This window comes from Salvelinus fontinalis, chromosome 26 (genome assembly GCF_029448725.1).
Source record: "Salvelinus fontinalis isolate EN_2023a chromosome 26, ASM2944872v1, whole genome shotgun sequence".
In the NCBI taxonomy this organism is placed as follows: Eukaryota; Metazoa; Chordata; class Actinopteri; order Salmoniformes; family Salmonidae; genus Salvelinus; species Salvelinus fontinalis.
This window is the reverse complement of record NC_074690.1, coordinates 26,318,290-26,340,106: the sequence shown is the minus strand read 5'-3', so window position 1 is coordinate 26,340,106 and position 21,817 is coordinate 26,318,290. Positions and strand designations below refer to the sequence as shown.

Genomic DNA, 21,817 nt, shown 5'->3' with positions numbered 1-21,817 from the left:
ACTGAGCTAAACGACTACCGCCCTGTAGCACTCACTTCCGTCATCATGAAGTGCTTTGAGAGACTAGTCAAGGACCATATCACCTCCACCCTACCTGACACCCTAGACCAGGTGTGTCAAACTCATTCCACGGAGGGCCTAGTGTCTGCAGGTTTTTGGTTTTTCCTTTCAATAAAGCCCTAGACAACCAGGTGTGGGGAGTTCCTAACTAATTAGTGATGTAAATTCATCAAGTATAAGGGAGGAGCGAAAACCCGCAGACACTCGGCCCCCCGTGGAATGAGTTTGACACCTGTGCCCTAGACAAACTCCAATTTGCTTACCGCCCCAATAGGTCCACAGACGACGCAATCTCAACACACTGCCCTAACCCATTTGGACAAGAGGAATACCTATGTGAGAATGCTGTTATGGGTCTGAGTCTGTTGCCCTGTGCAACTGGGTACTGGACCTCTTGACGGGCCACCCCCAGGTGGTGAGGGTAGGTAACAACATCTCCACCCCGCTGATCCTCAACACTGGGGCCCCACAAGGGTGCGTTCTGAGCCCTCTCCTGTACTCCCTGTTCACCCACGACAGCGTGGCAATGCACGCCTCCAACTCAATCATCAAGTTTGCAGATGACACTACAGTGGTATGCTTGATTACCAACAACGACGAGACGGCCTACAGGGAGGAGGTGAGGGCCCTCGGAGTGTGGTGTCAGGAAAATAACCTCACACTCAACGTCAACAAAACAAAGGAGATGATCGTGGACTTCAGGAAACAGCAGAAGGAGCACCCCCCTATCCACATCGACGGGGCAGTAGTGGAGAGGGTAGTAAGTTTTAAGTTCCTCGGCGTACACATCACGGACAAACTCAATTGGTCCACCCACACAGACAGCGTGGTGAAGGCGCAGCAGCGCCCTCTAGCTTTGGGATGTTGACCCCTGTCACAGTGCTGTCCTTCACGACATCAGCAATCTCAGACAAAGTGTTCACTCTGGTCTTTCTGAAGCACTGCTTGATGAGGCCAAAGCACCAGCCGTGGGCAAACTTGGTGTGGCCTGTGATCAGGAAGTAAAGGTCCAGACTGTGGTGGAGCTTGTGCGTGGTCCGTCAGGCACAATACCAGAGCACAAACTTGTTCTTGTTTTGGCCACTGCAGTTATCACAATTCAGGTCCACATGTGTTTCCCAACTCCGTAGTTGGTGAAGAAATGGTGCATGTAGTTGATGACTGCGCTGCTGCCTTTGCTGGACGACGTGCCTTCATCAATCAAGTAGTTGACTTGTTATGGTATTCCTTCACAGCAGACACCAAACAAGCCACACTTGCAAGGAGTTAAATAGTAGATGGGACCTGGCTGCATAGGGTCAGAAGGATAGTGCACCTTCAAACAACAAAATAACATTAAGATATAACATTAAGATATATCATATATCATATAATTTTTTTATAAATCATTATCAGGTAACTTTCATTTACCTACAAATGTGCAGAGCAGCAGCACTGCATACAGAAACATCATCTTGGAAATTGGAAGTTAAAATGATAACACACAGCCCAACTACACGTACCTCTGGAAAATACATAAATAATGTAAGATCAATAAAAGTAGTGCCAATCATGTTGTAGGTCAATTAAATAATCAAAACGTGTTGTTTATGCTTTACATACCAAGTGTTGTCATCGATTCCTTGTAGAGATGCCACACTGCTGCTTTTGTCACATGGGATGGCAGCAGCTTTCCACCAAAGTGTTTGTGTTCTGGGTGACGTCCTGGTAATAATATTGCATTATCCTCTGCGTAGTTGTTGATGAAGTTCACCACTCACTGCAAGTCCTCATGCTTCAGGTGTAACCTGTGCTTGCTTGGGCCATCTCTCTTTTTGATGGGAGGCATTAGACCATTCTCCTTATATGACTGGTGGAGGACAGTCAGGCGTGTTCTACTGATGCTGAAAGACAAATTCCAGATACAAATATTTTGGCATTATTATACAATAGATAGCCGTAATCGCCGTCAGACAAACCTGGCTAACTTAATGGGTCATGTGATCATCTGGCGAAGTGGAGTCTTTTGTTAAGACATGCTAGCTAAACAATGAACCATAATCCTAATCCATAGAGCACTAGCAATACAAACCGATTGTCAAAGCTAGCTAAAGTTAACCAATTAGGTTCAATATTAGTTAGTTAGCTAGCTAACATTAGGCTATAACTAGCCATTCGAAATGGCATTCTGCGATAACATTACTACACACAGATCATAAACGTAATGTTAGCCAGCGAGCCAGCCATCTAACGTCAGCTAGCTAGCTAGCTAACAGTAAGCTTTAACTTGCAATGAAAAACACTTTCTGACTAAATTTGAAAAATTCTAAAAGTATTTGGTTTTAAATATACTTAAGTATCAAAAGTAAAAGTATAAATCATTTGACATTCCTTATATTAAGCAAACCGGATAGCTCAATGTTCTTGTTTTTTTAATTTACAGATAGCCAGGGGCACACTCCAACACTCAGACATTTAAAGATAGCCAGGGACACACTCCAACACTCAGACATTATTACAGATAGCCAGGGGCACACTCCAACACTCAGACATTTACAGATAGCCAGGGGCACACTCCAACACTCAGACATTTACAGATAGCCAGGGGCACACTCCAACACTCAGACATTTACAGATAGCCAGGGGCACACTCCAACACTCAGACATTTACAGATAGCCAGGGGCACACTCCAACCCTCAGACATTTACAGATAGCCAGGGGCACACTCCAACACTCAGACATTTACAGATAGCCAGGGGCACACTCCAACCCTCAGACATTTACAGATAGCCAGGGGCACACTCCAACACTCAGACATTTACAGATAGCCAGGGGCACACTCCAACCCTCAGACATTTACAGATAGCCAGGGGCACACTCCAACACTCAGACATTTACAGATAGCCAGGGGCACACTCCAACACTCAGACATTTACAGATAGCCAGGGGCACACTCCAACCCTCAGACATTTACAGATAGCCAGGGGCACACTCCAACACTCAGACATTTACAGATAGCCAGGGGCACACTCCAACACTCAGACATTTACAGATAACCAGGGGCACACTCCAACACTCAGACATTTACAGATAACCAGGGGCACACTCCAACACTCAGACATTTACAGATAGCCAGGGGCACACTCCAACACTCAGACATTTACAGATAGCCAGGGGCACACTCCAACACTCAGACATTTACAGATAGCCAGGGGCACACTCCAACACTCAGACATTTACAGATAGCCAGGGGCACACTCCAACACTCAGACATTTACAGATAACCAGGGGCACACTCCAACACTCAGACATTTAAAGATAGCCAGGGGCACACTCCAACACTCAGACATTTACAGATAGCCAGGGGAACACTCCAACACTCAGACATTTACAGATAGCCAGGGGCACACTCCAACACTCAGACATTTACAGATAGCCAGGGGCACACTCCAACACTCAGACATTTACAGATAACCAGGGGCACACTCCAACACTCAGACATTTACAGATAGCCAGGGGCACACTCCAACCCTCAGACATTTAAAGATAGCCAGGGGCACACTCCAACACTCAGACATTTAAAGATAGCCAGGGGCACACTCCAACACTCAGACATTTACAGATAGCCAGGGGCACACTCCAACACTCAGACATTTACAGATAGCCAGGGGCACACTCCAACACTCAGACATTTACAGATAGCCAGGGGCACACTCCAACCCTCAGACATTTACAGATAGCCAGGGGCACACTCCAACCCTCAGACATTTAAAGATAGCCAGGGGCACACTCCAACACTCAGACATTTACAGATAGCCAGGGGCACACTCCAACACTCAGACATTTACAGATAGCCAGGGGCACACTCCAACACTCAGACATTTACAGATAGCCAGGGGCACACTCCAACACTCAGACATTTACAGATAGCCAGGGGCACACTCCAACACTCAGACATCATTTATGAACGAAGCATGTGTTTAGTGATTCCACCAGATCAGATGCAGTAGGGATGACAAGAGATGTTCTCATGATAAGTGTGTGAATTGGACAATTTTTCTGTCCTGCTAAGCATTCAAACTGTAACAAGTACTTTTGGGTGTCAGGAAAATGTATGGAGTAATAATTTCCTTTAGGAATGTAGTGAAGTAAATGTAAAAGTTGTCAAAAATATGAATAGTAAAATAAAGTTCACACTGACCGTGTGCAATGCCATAAGAATCATCTTAAGCTTTAACCCTCATCTAAACTCTGACCATTTTACTCGTCCTAGCAGAGCTGGTTAAGCTGTTTTCATGTTATCCAGAGTGTTGGTGGTTGTAACTGTGCTCCTGGCAACAATTTAATTGCTCTTTTTTGCTGACGTTTACTGACACCAGCCATATTCAACCGGTGTTGAGCGTTCGTAAATTCATCAGTTATTCTGCGCTCTGGAGCACTCAGACGAGAGGAACATTTATTTCAGGTAAAATACTGTATCTAGGCTACATCATTCTTTTCACAGAAACATATCCTCCCTTTGATGTGTTCCTCCACTGAAACCCAAGCATTAATTTTCAGACCTGGGTAGTCTATTTCATCTTGAGAAAGGGAAAAGTAGTGACATGGTTAAGTTGCTGAAAGTAGGAAGGATGATACACTAAGATCTTGAAGCACTAGGCTTTCCTACTAGGCTTTCCTGTGGGAGCCGTTTGCCACATCTGATACAGTGATTAATCTGGGCCTGTGTTGAGGCCTTTCTCTGTTTATCTGACCAATTTAGTTTTATGGTTTGACTTGGCGTGCTGATGTTTACCCTGTACAAATCCACACATGTGAAGGAGCCACATTGGGTGCAGATAGCAGAAGCTGGGGAAGCTGAGGACGCTCAGGCATTGGCTGGCTGGGGCTACTGCTGCAGGCTCTCTCCCTCTATCCCTCTCCATTCGGCAGTTTATTTCAGTGCTCTGCTGAGACACACGACCTGCTCCTGTTCCTCTTGTACCACCAGGAAATGAACATGCTTTATTAATTGTTTTGTGAGCCTGTCTGTCCCAATTAAGAAATTGATTCCTTTCCTGTGTAAAGTTGCACCTGGGTATGTTGTGTTCTAGAGGGTGGTTAGGAAAATACCAGTCCAGTCCAAAACCAAGTCATGTGATTTTCCCAGTCTCTCTCTACTGTATGATTCTCCCTCAGAACATAGATTGTACTCTCTACTAGCCCTCTTTAATAATAGTACAGTAATGGTTTTTCAGTGATTCAAATCATTTCACAACTTCAGTAAAGATACTGCACTGGTTAAAGACAACAGAGTGCCTACCTTTGAAACCAATGAATTCTAGCTCTCTGCATTTTATCAGTGTGGGTGGGAAGGTACTGTGCATGTCATGAGTTGAGAAGGCTTAGATGTAGAAAAAAGTTGTAGGCCTATCTGCTATATCTGTTGTCACTTTTACCTTTCTTTGGTTGCATTCCAAAGGGCACCATATTCACCAGACCCCTATGGACCCTTGTCAAAAGTAGTGCAATATAAAGGGTATAGGGGGCCATTTGGGACGCATATACAGTAGGTGTATATATTGTAAGACCAGTGTGTGTGTGTGTGTGTGTGTGTGTGTGTGTGTGTGTGTGTGTGTGTGTGTGTGTGTGTGCGTGTGTGTGCGTGTGCGTTTACAGGCCCTCCAGATGTATACCAGACCTGCGAGCCCAGCCTACAGGCCTGGAGTCCAGAACTCAGCCTGTATGATGCCAACGTGACGTCTCCCTGCCCTGAAACCGAGGGCTGCGTCCTGATGCTGCGCTTCCTCCACCTTGTGGTCCCTGACAGCCTCACTGTGTGGGTCACCTACATCTCAGCCGGTGGGTCCCGGATTCATTCTAGTGGTCTCCAACAGTGTACATTTAGCATTACTGAAACTCTCCACAATACAAGCCACACGTTGTGTCTACCTGAATGATAATGCTTTGGCTATTCATCTGAGCAGGTAATGTGAAGTTACACCAGTTATTTGTCCTAGGTATTTATGAATAAATAAATGGCCAAGCATGTGCACTACTCTGGAACTGCTTGATTATACAGCTTATAATTATCCACCATGTTGTCTCTACAGATAACCAGGTGATTACCAACATCGAGCTAATAACAGACACAGACGAGTCTCTAGACATGGGTCCACAGCACGTCTTCTGTGATGTGCCCCTCACCCTACATGTGCACACCGAAAAAAGGGTGGCAGCTGTCAAACTGAGCACCTTTGATGAGAAGATGGAGATTGACGCTATTCTGCTTACTTCTGGCCCCCATAATCCTCTCTGCTCCAGTTGCCAGCCTCTGATCTACCGAGTTGTCCGGCAACCGCCGTTTTCAGGCGATCTGGTCCAGCAAACTCTGCTTACATTTACAGACAGGTACAGTAATAGTGACACTGACAGATATAGAGTACCAGTCAAAAGTTTGGACACACCTACTCATTCAAGGGTTTTTCTAATAATAGTGAAAACATCAAAAATATGAAATAACACATGGTATCATGTAGTAACCAAAAAAGTGTTAAACAATTTAAAATATATTTTATATTTGAGATTCTTCAAAGTAGCACCCCTTTGCCTTGAACACAACTTTGCACACTCTTGGTATTCTCTCAACCAGCTTCATGAGGTAGTCACTGGGAATGCATTTCAATTAACAGGTGTGCCTTGTTAAAAGTTAATTTGTGGAATTTCTTTCCTTAATGCATTTGAGCCAATCAGTTGTGTTGTGACAAGGTATGGGTGGTATACAGAAGATAGCCCTATTTGGTAAAAGAACAAGTCCAAATTATGGCAAGAACAGCTCAAATAACCAAAGAGAAATGACAGTCCATCATTACTTTAAGACATAAAGGTCAGTCAAGCTGGAAAATTTCAAGAACTTTGAGAGTTTCTTCAAGTGCAGTCGCAAAAACCATCAAGGGCTATGATAAAACTGTCTCTCATGAGGACCGCCACAGGAATGGAAGACCCAGAGTTGCGTTTGCTGCAGAGGATAAGTTCTTTAGAGTTAACTGCATCTCAGATTGCAGTCCAAATAAATGCTTCACAGAGTTCAAGTAACAGACACATTGCAGCATCAAACGTTCAGAGGAGACTGCGTGAATCAGGCCTTCATGGTCGAATTCTTGCAAAGAAACCACCACTAAAGAACACCAAGAAGAAGAAGAGACTTGCTTGGACCAAGAAACACGAGTAATGGACATTAGACCGGTGGAAATCTGTCCTTTGGTCTGATGAGTACAAATTTGAGATTTTTGGTTCCAACCGCTGTGTATTTGTGAGACGCAGAGTAAGTGAACGGATGATCTTTGCATGTGTGGTTCCCATGGAGGAGGTGGTGCGATGGTGCTTTGCTGGTGACACTGTCAGTGATTTATTTAGAATTCAAGGCACACTTAACCAGCATGGCTACCACAGCATTCTGCAGCATTACGCCATCCCATCTGGTTTGCTCTTGGTGGGACTATAATTTGTTTTTCAACAAGACAATGACCCAACACACCTCCAGGCTGTGTAAGGGCTATTTGACCAAGAAGGAGAGTGATGGAGTGCTGCATCAGATGACCTGGCCTCCACAATCACCCAATTGAGATGGTTTGAGATGAGTTTGACAGCAGAGTAAAGGAAAAGCAGCCAACAAGTGCTCAGCATATGTGGGAACTCCTTCAAGACTGTTGGAAAAGCATTCCAGGTTAAGCTGGTTGAGAGAATTACCAAGAGTGTGCAAAGCTTTCATCGAGGCAAATGGTGGCTACTTTGAAGAATCTCAAATATTAAATATATTTTGATTTGTTTAACACTTTTTTGGTAACTACACGATTCAATATGTGTTATTTCATAGTTTTGATGTCGTCACTATTATTCTACGATGTATAAAATAGTAAAAATAACAACAACAAAAAACTTGAATGAGTAGGTGTGTTCAAACTACTGTACTGCATGTAGCCGCACACTCTGGAATTCGGCAAATACTTTGACCTTAGTCTGGAAATTTCTCCTGTGTGGACACAGATGTATTGTTTTGAGGTCATGTACCACTGCTCCAAGAAGTGGACCTAAGAATACACACACACACAAAAAAAATCACGATCAATGTATAATTTATGTCACTTACAAAGACCATACATAATCATCTGTAGCCCCAGAAACTGAGATTTGTGTCATTATCAAGTATTTCGGTGTGGCACAGTTTTCGCAACACAGAACCAAATGTATTCAACATTCCCTTTAGCACTAGCTACTGATACAAATCAACATCAAGGGCATTATTTAATTAAAAGTTTTCAGAGGATTCCGGCGTACGTCAAACCATTTTAATCTCATGCAGTGACAAAAGGTGTTAAATTGATTATCTGCATCCAATTTTGCATTACACATAAGTCAGCCCCCTAAACGTTAAGATATTTCCCATCTCATATACATTTTAATTCTGTTCCAGCTTACTTTTATTCATTAGAGTCAGCTTGTATTTGGTATTAGTGTCATACACATTTTTTTGTGAATGATTTTCCACTAACACTTTCTGGGATATTGTTGCTTTTCAAGCACTTGCAGGAGTAGGTGGATGTGCTTAAGAGGTCACATTGAGGAATACATTTGGTTTAATCTCTAGAAGTTCCACAAGTGGCTGTAAGTTCAAAAAGATGTAAAAACCAAGGGGAATTCAGTTATGTGGAGGGAAGAGGAGGGCAGAGAGGTTGTGTTAGGGGGAAGGCAGTCTCTGGAATATAAACCAAATTTGACCAGCAAAAACAGTAAACACCTGTGGCTCTTTGGAGCTGTTGCTCAGCCATTTCCTCTCGCTGAAGGCTCTGTACTGTATGCTCATCATGGTTAGTATATGATAAGTGAGAGGCCTGTCATTTGGAGGAGGGGGTAAAGAGAGAGAAGTGGAGTGCATTGCAGGAGAGAAATGAAAGAAAGGCTTAGAATTGGGACTGTGAGTCTACACTGCCACCAAGAGGTATAGCTGGCAAAACAAGATGGTTTTGCACTTGATATCCTAATCCTTAAATATTTTACTCTCGTTTTTGGTCTATTAGGAGTAAAGAAAACACCTTTGGGGTATGTGTGAAATAGGTGTAGGATAAAGTTATGTTGTTAGTCCATGGACAAGGATGTATTATTTTCCTCTGACCCTCATAGCCTAGTTTCTGCTAACTAGTGGCTCATAAACATTTGACTTGTACATTAATAACTGATTGTATCATTCCCAAAACTACCCTAAGTCTAAGCCCTCAAAAAAACACACAGGCTCCTCCGGTGGTATGCTGGATAGAGCGGGCTCTTAGAGTTGATTCATAATTGATAAGGGTAATTTGTAGCGGGAGGAAATCAGACACGTCTGAGAGAGTAGAGGATGTGCATTTTTGTAGGCATTCTTTACAGCTGGCCGGAGACAATGGTAATCTAGGAGGGCTGCCGGGAAATCAAAGGTAGGCTCTTTTTATAGTTTGGAGCTGACTCAAACAGATCAATAGCTCTGGGACAGGAGGTATGATATCACTGTACCCACCGTACCTCCTGTTTAGGTTTAAGGTCACGGCTTCCTACAGCAAGCTTAGATGACTAGGTGACTCTGGACACAGATACACAAGAGCAATCTGTTTTTTATTGTGTATCTATGTGCACTGTCGTTTCCATATAACCTTGCTGTTCAAAATGGTTATTTGACAATAATAGCTATCGGTTTAGTTTAGTCATTTGTATCTCTATGCAACAATTCCACCTGGAAATAATCTGAAATGTCAATTATGTCTTTAAAACTAAAGGAATACAATTCCATGACACAAAAATGCAGTTAGAAAGCTGTTGATACTTGAATGTTACATGTTTTGATGTGTTCATACAGTGATATTGAAAAGGACATGGAGTACCAGTACAGAGTTCAGGTGGAAGCAGACGGTCTTCTCAGTGAGCTCTCCCCACCTCTTTTCTACACCCATGGAGCTGCCTACTGCGGTGACGGTCTTCTCCAGGGGTCAGTCAGTTTACATAGTATTCACATCCCAGATGAAGTGCCTTGAGAAAGTATTCATACTCTTTGACTTATTCCACATTTTGTTGTGTTACAGCCTGAATTTAAAATTGATTAAATTGTTTGTTTTTCTCACCCATCGACACACAATACCCCATAATGACAAAGTGAAAACATTTATTTAGACAGTTTTCCAAATGTATTGAAAATTAGGTTTACGTCAAAACTGTATCTCGGCCACAGGAATATTCACTGTCTTCTTGGTAAGCAACTCCAGTGTAGATTTGGTGTTGTGTTTTAGGTTATTGTCCTGCTGAAAGGTTAATTCATCTCCCAGTGTCTGGTGGAAAGCAGACTAAATCAGGTTTTCCTCTAGGATGTTGCCTGTGCTTAGCTCCATTCAGTTTCTGTTTTATCCTTAAAAACTCCACGGTCCTTAACGATTACAAGCATACACATAACATGATGGAGCCACCACTATGCTTGAAAATATGGAAAGTGGTGTTCAGTAATGTGTTGTATTGGATTTTCCCAAACATAACACTTTGTATTCAGGACAAAAGTGAATTGCTTTCCCATATTTTTTGCAGTATTACTTTAGTGCCTTTTTGCAAACAAGATGCATGTTTTGAAATATTTGTATTCTGTGCAGGCTTCCTTTCATTCACTCTGTCAATTAAGTTAGTATTGTGGAGTAAATACAATGTTTTTATCCATCCTCAGTTTTCTCCTATCACAGCCATTTAACTCTGGAACTGTTTTAAAGTCCCCATTGGCCTCATGGTGAAATCCCTGAGTGGTTTCCTTCCTCTCCTGCAACTGAATTAGCCTGTATCTTTGTAGTGACTGGGTGTATTGATACACCATCCAAAGTGTAATTAATAACTTCCCGATGCTCAAAGAGATATTCAATGTCTGCTTTTATTTTTATTTTTACCCATCTCCCAATAGGTGCCCTTCTTTGTGAGACATTGGAAAACCTCCCTGGTCTTTGTGGTTACATCTGTGTTTGAAATGCACTGCTTGACTGAGAAACCTTACAGATAATTGTATGTGTGGGGTACAGAGATGAGGTAGTCATTCAAAAATCATGTTAAACTCTATTATTGCACACAGAGTCCATGCAACGTATTATGTGACTTGTTAAGCACATTTTTACTCCTGAAGTTATTTCAGCTTGCCATAACAAAGGTGTTGAATACTTATTGACTCAAGACATTTCAGCTTTTCATGAAAAAACTGTAAAAATTCAAACAAAAAAACAATTCCACTTTGGCATTACGGGCTACTGTGTGTAGGCCAGTAATTCAAAAAATCTCAATTTCATCCATTTTAAATTCAGGCTGTAACACAACAAAATGTCGGAAAAGTCAAGGGGTCTGAATACTTTCTGAAGGCACTATATGTTATTTTTTCTGTCATCCATTGTAGACCACACCAACAGTAGAAGGAAAATGGCCATAATATTATGCATTCATTAATACTATTAATTGATACACAGCAATATTGTAATCATGGTAAATAAGTCCACTTTCATTACTCTGGACAGTTTCAAATACAATTGTCTATATCAAAGGAGGATTTTAAATGAACATTTTACAGTGAATGGATTCACATACAAGGCATAAAGCTTAAGTTACAAAGCATTAACAAGCATTAGAAAGCATACTTCTGAGCCTAACTTAGAAGACAAAGCATGAACAACGAGATGCCTATTAAGCCAGAGGCTTAGAAGCCCAGGAAGCCTGGATATAGGATGAGAGAGAACAAAGGCATGTAATAAAATGTATAACACCTGAGGGTGTAACCTTTCAACCCAAAACCAACCACAATTGACCAACCAAGTTTACAGAGTAACCTGACCACCATGGCCCAATCTCCACAGGGTGTCACAGAAATTAAAGGCTTGTGTCGGGTATGAGACCAACGTAAATAAGACAGAATTCCTGGAAGACAATAAAACCTTCTTGCATAGAGTAATTCAGAGGTCACCCTGTACAGATACAAGTTACCACATATATAATACATCCATATAGATAGCATCAGAGTTATCCTGAGTTATCGCCAGCAGCATACCACCCTGCATACCACTACTGGCTTGCTTCTGAAGCTAAGCAGGGTTGGTCCTTGTCAGTCCCTGGATGGGAGACCAGATGCTGCTGGAAGTGGTGTTGGAGGGCCAGTAGGAGGCACTCTTTCCTCTGGTCTAAAAAATATCTCAATGCCCCAGGGCAGTGATTGGGGACACTGCCCTGTGTAGGGTGCCGTCTTTCGGATGGGACGTTAAACGGGTGTCCTGACTCTCTGAGGTCATTAAAGATCCCACGGCACTTATCGTAAGAGTAGGGGTGTTAACCCCGGTGTCCTGGCTAAATTCCCAATCTGGCCCTCTTACCATCATGGTCACCTAATAACCCCCAGTTTACAATTGGCTCATTCATCCCCCTCCTCTCCCCTGTAACTATTCCCCAGGTCGTTGCTGCAAATGAGAACGTGTTCTCAGTCAACTTACCTGGTAAAATAACGGTAAAATAAATAAATAAATAAAGTCCTCAGTGAACAACTTTCAGATAGAATAATACTATAGTATCCATGTTTGATTTCTATCATATTCACTAGTCAGTCCTCTGAATACTGTAATAGACAGATACATTTTGGCCACTCAGAGGGCGAAGGGCTGACTAGTCCTTGGGCATTGTTCTTTGTGCACTCCTTGTGTTCCTGAACTACTTGCCATGCAACTCCCGGTAACAGAGAACATATAATTTAGGGCAGAGCCTACAGTACATTATCAAGTGTGCAAGTGAAGCCAAACTACAGTATACTCATACAGGTCATAGTTATTGGTCTCTCTCAGTGGAGAATGTAGTGAAATCAAAGGATATGTGTGTTTGTAATGAAAGTGTATGGACTATGGAGATGACTGATCCTTGCTGTCTCTGTGTCTGTAGGACAGAGGACTGTGACGATGGCAATCTGTTGGATGGTGATGGCTGCTCTAAGAAGTGCCACATGGAGTCAGGCTTCAACTGCAATGGTGAGTGAAGAACAGACAAGATCATTCTCCTAATCCTGGTGTCAGTCTACAGTCTGTGGAATGACCACAACAGAAACTCACCTAGACCAGGGGTGTATTCATTACAGTACGTCTTGCAACAGAGACAGGTCACAACTTAAGTAACTAAGTAACTAAGTAACTAAGTAAAGAGATTTCACTTATCACACACATTAATTGTTATTTTATCTAACATATATACTGACAGGGATTTGGATTGGATTCTGTGCCTCGACAGAATCCAGTCTCGGAGCTCTACGGGCAATTCCTTCGACCCAGTGGTGGAAAAAGTACCCAAATCTCATACTTGAGTAAAAGTAAAGATACCTTAATAGACAATGACTGAAGTAAAAGTGAAAGTCACCCAGTAAAAGTCTAAAAGTATTTGGTTTTAAATATACTTAAGTATCAAAAGTAAAAATCATTTCACAATCCTTATTTTAAGCAAACCAGATAGCATAATTTTCTTGTTTTTTTTAATTTAAGGATAGCCAGGGGCACACTCCAACACTCAGACGTCATTTACAAACCAAACATGTGTTTAGTGAATCCACCAGATCAGGCACCATAGGGATGACAAGGGATGTTCTCTTTATAAGTGTGTGAATTAGAAAAATGTTCTGTCCTGCTAAGCATTCAAAATGTAACGAGTACTTTTGGGTATCCGGTGAAAATGTATGCAGTAAAAAGTACATGATTTTCTTTAGGGATGTAGTGAAGTAAAAGTAAAAGTTGAATATTCAAAAACATGAATAGTAAAGTAAAGTACAGATACCCCAAAAAACGACTAGTACTTTAAAATACTTTACACCACTGCTTCGACCTCATGGCTTGGTTTTTGTTCTGACATGCGCTGTCAACTGTGGGACCTTATAGACAGGTGTGTGCCTTTCCAAATAATGTCCAATAAATTGAATTTACCACAGGTGGACTCCTATCAAGTTGTAGAAACATCTCAAGGATGATCAATGGAAACAGGATGCACCTGAGCTCAATTTCGAGTCTCATAGCAGAGGGTTTAAATACTTATGTAAATAAGGTATTCTTGTTTTTTTGTATTTTATTCCCTTTTTTTCACCAATTTTGATCTTGTCTCATCGCTGCAACTTCCCAAATGGGGTCGGGAAGCTAAGATTGTGTCATGTGTCCTCCGAAACATGACCCGCCAAACTGTGCTTCTTAATACCCGCCTGCATAACCCGGAAGCCAGCTGCACCAATGTGTCGGAGGAAACACCGTTCAACTGACAACCCGAGATCCACCTACAGGTGTTTGACCCGCCACAAGGAGTCGCTAGAGTGCGATGAGCTAAGTAAAGCACCCCCCGGCCAAACCCTCCCCTTATCCGGACGACGTTGGGCGAATTATGCGCGCCCTATGGTACTGCCAATCACGGCCGGTTGTGATACAGCCTGGGATCGAACCCAGGTCTTTAGTGACACCTCTAGCACTGCGATGCAGTGTCTTAGACCGCTGCAACACTCGGGAGGCCAGCTGTTTTTTATTTGTAATACATTTGCTAAAAAATGTAAAAAACTGTTTTTGCTTTGTCATTATGGGTTATGGGGTGTGTCAATTGCTGAGTATTTTTTTTCATCTAATCCGTTTTAGAATAAGGCTGTAACGTAACAAAATGTGGAAAAAGTCAACAGCCTGAATACTTTCCGAAGGCACTGTTGATGGGAGGGGTTGAGGGTAGCTGAAGGATGGGATTAAAAACAAACAAAAGATAACTATTGTAAAATACATTATGTCTGTAAAATGTACAGTATATAGTATGTATAAGCTGGAAGTAGAAGCCTAAGTGTTGTTGTCCATTAGTTTACTCCAATTAGGGGAGGGGTGGTAGAGTTAGGGGCAAATAATAAAAGAAGATATAAAATATATATATATATATTCACTAAAAATATATATTGTGGATTGGAAATAATGCAGACAATTACATTGATGGAAGCTACAATCTATCAGCAATATAAAGCTGATCTACCACTTTAATGAAATAAACAAAATACTGTCATTTGTACTCATTCTGCGCTTAACCATCTCAATTTATCCAAACTATGCATTATGCATACATTAATCTAATATAATTCAAAACAAAATCATATGAACTCAAAGAGTAAAGCAACACTCACCCAGAGATGTGAATTGTGAAGGATATTTTTCTTTCCTGAGGTAAGTTTACTACAGCTAGCTTGTTTTGATTTCCACAACAAAACAACGCTGTCAAGCTGACACTGCCTTGTCTCTGGTTTTCATTCAGAGACTTGGCATGCTAAAAGTAGACATTGCACAGTAACACCAGCAAATGTCAACCTCATAGTTGTGGTGTTGCCTATAATTTTATCCACCATGCTGGGGGATTCTTTTGTACACTTCCTTTATCATCATGCTCTTAGTTAAAGAAACGTGTTTTCTTATTAGAAAATGTGTCATTTGAAACACAATATAAATCACAAGGAAGTAGGCCTAATGGTTACAGAGTAACTAAGATAATTCAATGGGATTTACATTATTTATTCTCACATACTGTATTTTAGCAAGTTGTCAAAGTAAGTGAAGGGACACATTTTGAGTATGTCGAAAATGGCAGCCTATTCCCTTCATAGTGCACTACTTTTGACCAGAGTAGAGTAGGGTAGAGTATTACTTTAAATCCCAACTTGGGAAATTGTTTCATCACCTCAAGCATCATCAATGATTTTGGGGACAAGACAAGGATAAATTATTATATACATAATAATTAATACAAAAATGAAGCAGTGGATTATAAAGTGAATAGGGTGCCATTTGGGATGCATATCTGGGAATCTATTACTTAGCTAGTACGTCAACACCCCCTCAGTTTTGTCAAGGGAGAAATAATGAATCTATTACTTAGCTAGTACGTCAACACCCCCTCAGTTTTGTCAAGGGAGAAATAATGAATCTATTACTTAGCTAGTACGTCAACACCCCCTCAGTTTTGTCAAGGGAGAAATAATGAATCTATTACTTAGCTAGTACGTCAACACCCCCTCAGTTTTGTCAAGGGAGAAATAATGAATCTATTACTTAGCTAGTACGTCAACACCCCCTCAGTTTTGTCAAGGGAGAAATAATGAATCTATTACTTAGCTAGTACGTCAACACCCCCTCAGTTTTGTCAAGTGAGAAATAATGAATCTATTACTTAGCTAGTACGTCAACACCCCCTCAGTTTTGTCAAGGGAGAAATAATGAATCTATTACTTAGCTAGTACGTCAACACCCCCTCAGTTTTGTCAAGGGAGAAATAATGAATCTATTACTTAGCTAGTACGTCAAAACACCCTCAGTTTTGTCAAGGGAGAAATAATGAATCTATTCCATGAAGGTTCAGAGATGCCGTGACTGGAAGTGTTATATTTTCTTTGGGAATAAAAGGCATGACTAGCAGGAAAAGAACTTTGGCAAAAAAACAGATTATAAATTGCAATTTATAAAATGGAATCATTGCACCATTCAAGATAGTGCCTCATTCTCACTCAGTCATGCACATATTTGCTTCCATGTTTGGGTATTCTGATGCTTGACAAGTTAACTCCTACAACACAAGACTGGATCATGATGTCAATGTATCTGAAGCATGAACATCAACTCGTATTATCCTGAAAGTGATATTGCTTTGACAAACAACTGAAGTAAAAACACATTTATCATTGTCACAGGGGTTGTTGTCTTTTGTTCTGTATATTATGGTCAGTGCACAATATCCAAACAACCTGCTATGATGATAATGTGGTTTGATTCCATATTGTCTAGACTGTTTCTTTTTGAGACATAGTTCCTTGGATTATGTATGCCAATTCAACACCTTGTCAGTGACTAAACTCTCCTACCCATGCAGCTGTATGTAACTAACAGGGCCAAATCCAGCCTCTGATGTTAAAGTTCACACATTATAAATGTTTGGTGTATTACATAATGCTTTGCTGTTTTATTCTCTGTCTGAACCATTGTCACACCTCTTTATTGAACTACATCTTTCCGGGGATGTTTTCTGATGACAGCATCTACTTATTGTAATACAATGCAATCTCCCCAGCAGACTGTTCCTTTGGCCTGAGTCCCAAATGGCACCCTATTCTGTATATAGTACACTACGTTTGACCAAAGCCCTCTGAGTCCTGTTTAAAAAGTAATGCACTATGAAGGGAATAGTTTGCCATTTGGGACGCAAGATGTTCACCACATAGCTTTCCCATTGTTTCCCCTAGGTGAACCCAGCCTGTGCTACGTCTTTGAGGGTGATGGTGTGTGTGAGGAGTTTGAGAGGGGCTCCAGCGTACAGGACTGTGGTTACTTGACCCCTCATGGGTACAGTGATCAGTGGGCCTCCACCGCAGCAGCCTCCCATCAGGACCAAAGCAGCTGCCCTGCCCTTGCAGCCACCGGAGAGCCCTCGCTTAGCAAGGTAGCAGTGCTTTCCTCTGCCCTGTCCCCCACCTCCTGGATACAGATGTTATCTTTCTGTAAATGTGACAGTACTGAGTGTTTTGAATGTTTGGTAACACTTGATTTGGATAGTCCCAAGTAGATGGTTTGTAGATGGTTTGTAGATGTTCAATAACTGTCAATATATATATATATATATATATTATTTTACCCCATTTTTCTCCTCAATTTCGTGATATCCAATTGTGATCCAATTACGATCTTGTCTCATCACTGCAACTCCCCAATGGGCTCAGGAGGCGAAGATCGAGTCATGCGTCCTCCGAAACATGACCCACCAAGTTGCGCTTCTTAACACCCGCTCGCCTAACCCGGAAGCCAACTGCACCATTGTGTCAGAGGAAATACCGACAGCCGAGTCAGCTTGCAGGTGCAGGAGTCGCTAGAGCCAAGTAAATCCCCCCCGGCCAAACCCTCCCCTAACCCGGACAACGCCGGGCCAATTGTGCGCCGCCCTATGGGTCTCCCCGGTGTCAACAACATGTCCACTAACCCTAACCCTAACCTTAACCCTTATCCTAACCTTAAACTTAACCCTTACCCTAGCCCCAACCCTTACCCTTATTCTAAACCTAACCGTAACCGTAACCTTAGCAAGTATTTGCTTATGAACAGATAGTTTTTTGATAGTATAACCATCTGTATATCATGGGACTATCCAAATAAAGTGTGACCGAAGGTTTTCAATAATTACTGTATGATTCCCCTTGTATTAAAGTTGTGCAAGCCCCAGTACCTGGAGATGAATGAGAAGCCGTCACATGACATATGGGTTCCATGCACGGCCCAGTCGTACACTCAGACCTACTACGATGAGGAAGATACAGTATGGCTAAAGGTTGAGTACTCCAGTCCACCACAGAGGATACTTGGGACACCTTTTTCCCTTTATAGTGCACTACTTTTGACAAACTTTTGATAAACTATTTTACAACCCTCTCTAAAGTAACGTTCCAACGGTCATTTGTTATGTTTCACGGCACATCTTTGTACTTTCTCCCAATTTGTCATGCCACGTTTGTCACAGTATTGTCCTGTTTCTGTTGTCATACTTTCATTACCATGCAATCTAATTACCATTGAAGTGGGGGACATTTAGGAACCGATTATTGAATAGTTGAACTCATTTGGTTGTTGTCATAATAACTCTAATTGTTTGCCCAGGTGGGATTTACGCAACCTGGAGTTGCCGCGTCTGTCATCATCTATCTGGCCTCGGACGGAGCCTGGCCTGGAGAGCAGTGCAGGAAAACAGTCACCATCCAACTGTGTGATACTGGTGGCAGAAACCACTCCCTGGGTATGAACTTGAACTACTGACCCTCAAAGGATGTTTGCCTGTTCGTTTTGACAGACAAAAGAGCTGACTGACTGTTTGAATTAACATTCAAAGATGCCTCAATATGTCTTCACATATGCAGCATGTGGGGTTAGGGTTATGGCTAGGGACATCTAAAGTCATGATGGCTGGTTACAGTGATGACCATATGATATTTAAAAAGTGTACTGAGTAAGCATCCATGTGTTATTCCTGTCTGGTGCTCTATCTCAATTCCTCGCATCCCATCTCCTTGGCTCCTTCTCAACTCTAGTTGAGGATAAGGTCCAAGGTCCCTCCCCTTGGACCTTCTTGTCCAATATGTTTTCAGAAGAAGATGAGGAATTGAGGAAAGATTCGTTGAAAAAGGGACTGTGTCTGTCCTCAGGTTCCTTTGAGCTGTCGTGCCAGCAGAATCCTCTAGTGGTGAACGTGACACACAACCTGAGTCAACCCTTCTTCCTGACCACCGCTGTCATCCTCAACTTCTCCTCGCCCTTCGTTGCCGTGACGGGAGTCGCTCTGCGCACGTCGTGTCACTTCAGCGCATTTGCCCTCACTGGGTGCGCTGAGGGTGGGGTCTCATAGGGCTTCCACATGCACACACACACACATACATGCACATGCATGCATGGACATACATACATGTACAAGCACATATGTGTACACACTCTCAGTCAGGTATACGTACACACACACATACCAACACATATAATATGACACACACACACACAAATCTAAAAGTAAAAGAATGGAATTAAGAATTATATAAATATTAGGACGAGCAATGTCGGAGTGGCATTGACTAAAGTATAGTAGAATAGAATACAGTATATACTGTACATATGAGATGAGTAAAGCAGTACGTAAACATTATTAAAGTGACTAGTGTTCCATTATTAAAGTGACCAGTGATTCCATGTATATGTATATAGGCCAGCAGCCTCTAAGGTGCAGGGTTGAGTATCATAATTGTGTACACACACACACACACACACACACACACACACACACACACACACACACACACACACACACACACACACACACACACACACACACACACACACACACACACACACATACACTAATAGTGTGCTATGTGCAACCATATCTGTTGAGGATTCAAATAATCAACATTACTCAGCTCATACTTTTCCCTCTGTGTTTCTTCTCTCCCTCTGTGTGTGTGTGATCGTGGTGGCCCAGCTGTTCACGGCGGCCCTGCCAGATGGACACATGCAGTCCTCCTCAGTTGGAGCATGCCTCTGTCACCTGCAGCCCCGAGACAGAGAGGACTGAGACCTCTCACTGCACTGTCCACTGTCATCCAGGTTTCATCCTCGCTGTGCTCAGTGGCAAGGGTAATCCACCCTTTCAGGTAAGCAGAACTCTAGGATTAGACCAAGGTTTTAGCCCATCAGGTAAACACAACCCTAAAACTTCCAGAAATCACTCTATTTTTAAGAGACAGTGCATTATAGAAATCATATATAAAATGTATATTATAAGACCCCTCCACTTTATCCCCCTACACATCAACATTGAATTTGAGAGCATTTGAAAGTAACATGAAATAGTACTAGCCTCAAATGACTGTCGATATATAGATCGTAGAGGAACTATTACAAGTAGCAGCAGTAGTATTCAGTATATTTGTATTACTGTAGTAGCATGCCATATCCCATCATGTCTGTGTAATGGTAATGTATTAATCTTCCATTGAAAGCAGGAAACAGAGCTTCAGTGTCTAAATGGAGCATGGGACCGTGTTGTGAGCTGTCAGCTAATTGACTGTGGGCCCCCTGACCAGTCTCACGTCTACTTCGCTGTCTTCAGTTGCCCCTGGGGAACAACATTTGGCAAGCAGTGCTCTTTCACCTGCAACCCCCCCGCCATGCTTCAGGGTATGTATGGTCAACGGTACAATTATAATGATACAAATTTACATACAGTGCTTTGTTTTCATAACAGTTTATAGGTTCAGATAATTATAGGTCCATTTATTATTTTCATGAAGTGGGAAGTTGATATTCATTCACTCATTTACACAACATGATTGGCACATTCTAACATTTTCTCAGAGAGATGAACTTGACCATGAGGCTGTCATTGCTGAGGGGCCTCAGTCTATCTAAACCTTAAATGGTTCTTCGGCTTTCCCCATAGAACAATAACCTTTTTGGCTGCAGGTAAAACCCTTCTGAGTTCCATGTAGCACTCTTTCCACAGAGGGTTCTATATGGAACCCAAAAGGGTTGTACCTGAAACCAAAAAGGGTGCTCCTATGGGGACAGCCGAGAACCCTTTTGGAACCCTTTTTTCCACGAGTGTATTACCTCATGTTGTACACAGAGTGGCTTGGAGTCTAGCCTGATGTGGCATCATGGCGTAGGAGTGTGTCTGTGTTTCTCTGCTCTAACCTATTAGAGGTTGTTGTGAGGCGAGGCTGTTCAACCAGCCCTGGGACTGAACTGAACAGCTTGGCAGTTGGTCTTGGTCGACGTCCAGTGGACAGAGGCCCTAGGCTTTGTGTAAATAGGAAAGTAGCATGCAGCCATAGCTGGTTTCTGACAGGTGGGGATAGGAAATAAGGCAAACAAGAGAGGGTTTCTATCTCTGGAGTCGCCAGCAGGGCCGAGTGGGACTCATGCTGGCAAGAACATTCTGGCTTAGTGCCCGCCTGCCATTTCATTTACCTCAGGGCCCCTGTCTTCTAGCTTCTACTACAGGCTTTACCCCTGTCTTCTAAGTTCTACTACAGGGTTTACGCCTGTCTTCTAAGTTCTACTACAGGCTTTACCCCTGTCTTCTAAGTTCTACTACAGGGTTTACCCCTGTCTTCTAGGTTCTACTACAGGGTTTACCCCTGTCTTCTAGGTTCTACTACAGGGTTTTACTCCTGTCTTCTAGATTCTACTACAGGGTTTACTCCTG

General features: G+C 42.3%; 1 protein-coding gene across 2 annotated transcripts in view; it reads left to right on the top strand.

The window, feature by feature from the left end:
• Nucleotides 1–21,817, top strand: part of LOC129824014 (pappalysin-2-like) — a 66,949-nt gene that overhangs the window by 24,749 nt on the left and 20,383 nt on the right. Inside the window, exons 7-16 of one of the 2 annotated variants that reach the window (XM_055883270.1) lie at nucleotides 5,699–5,881; nucleotides 6,133–6,430; nucleotides 9,906–10,034; nucleotides 12,983–13,068; nucleotides 17,325–17,521; nucleotides 18,281–18,400; nucleotides 18,727–18,862; nucleotides 19,269–19,443; nucleotides 20,090–20,261; nucleotides 20,610–20,787. In XM_055883270.1, the coding sequence (XP_055739245.1) occupies nucleotides 5,699–5,881; nucleotides 6,133–6,430; nucleotides 9,906–10,034; nucleotides 12,983–13,068; nucleotides 17,325–17,521; nucleotides 18,281–18,400; nucleotides 18,727–18,862; nucleotides 19,269–19,443; nucleotides 20,090–20,261; nucleotides 20,610–20,787 (1,674 nt within the window). The remainder of the gene's footprint in view (nucleotides 1–5,698; nucleotides 5,882–6,132; nucleotides 6,431–9,905; nucleotides 10,035–12,982; nucleotides 13,069–17,324; nucleotides 17,522–18,280; nucleotides 18,401–18,726; nucleotides 18,863–19,268; nucleotides 19,444–20,089; nucleotides 20,262–20,609; nucleotides 20,788–21,817) is intronic. The other variant, XM_055883271.1, reaches the window with a different exon arrangement.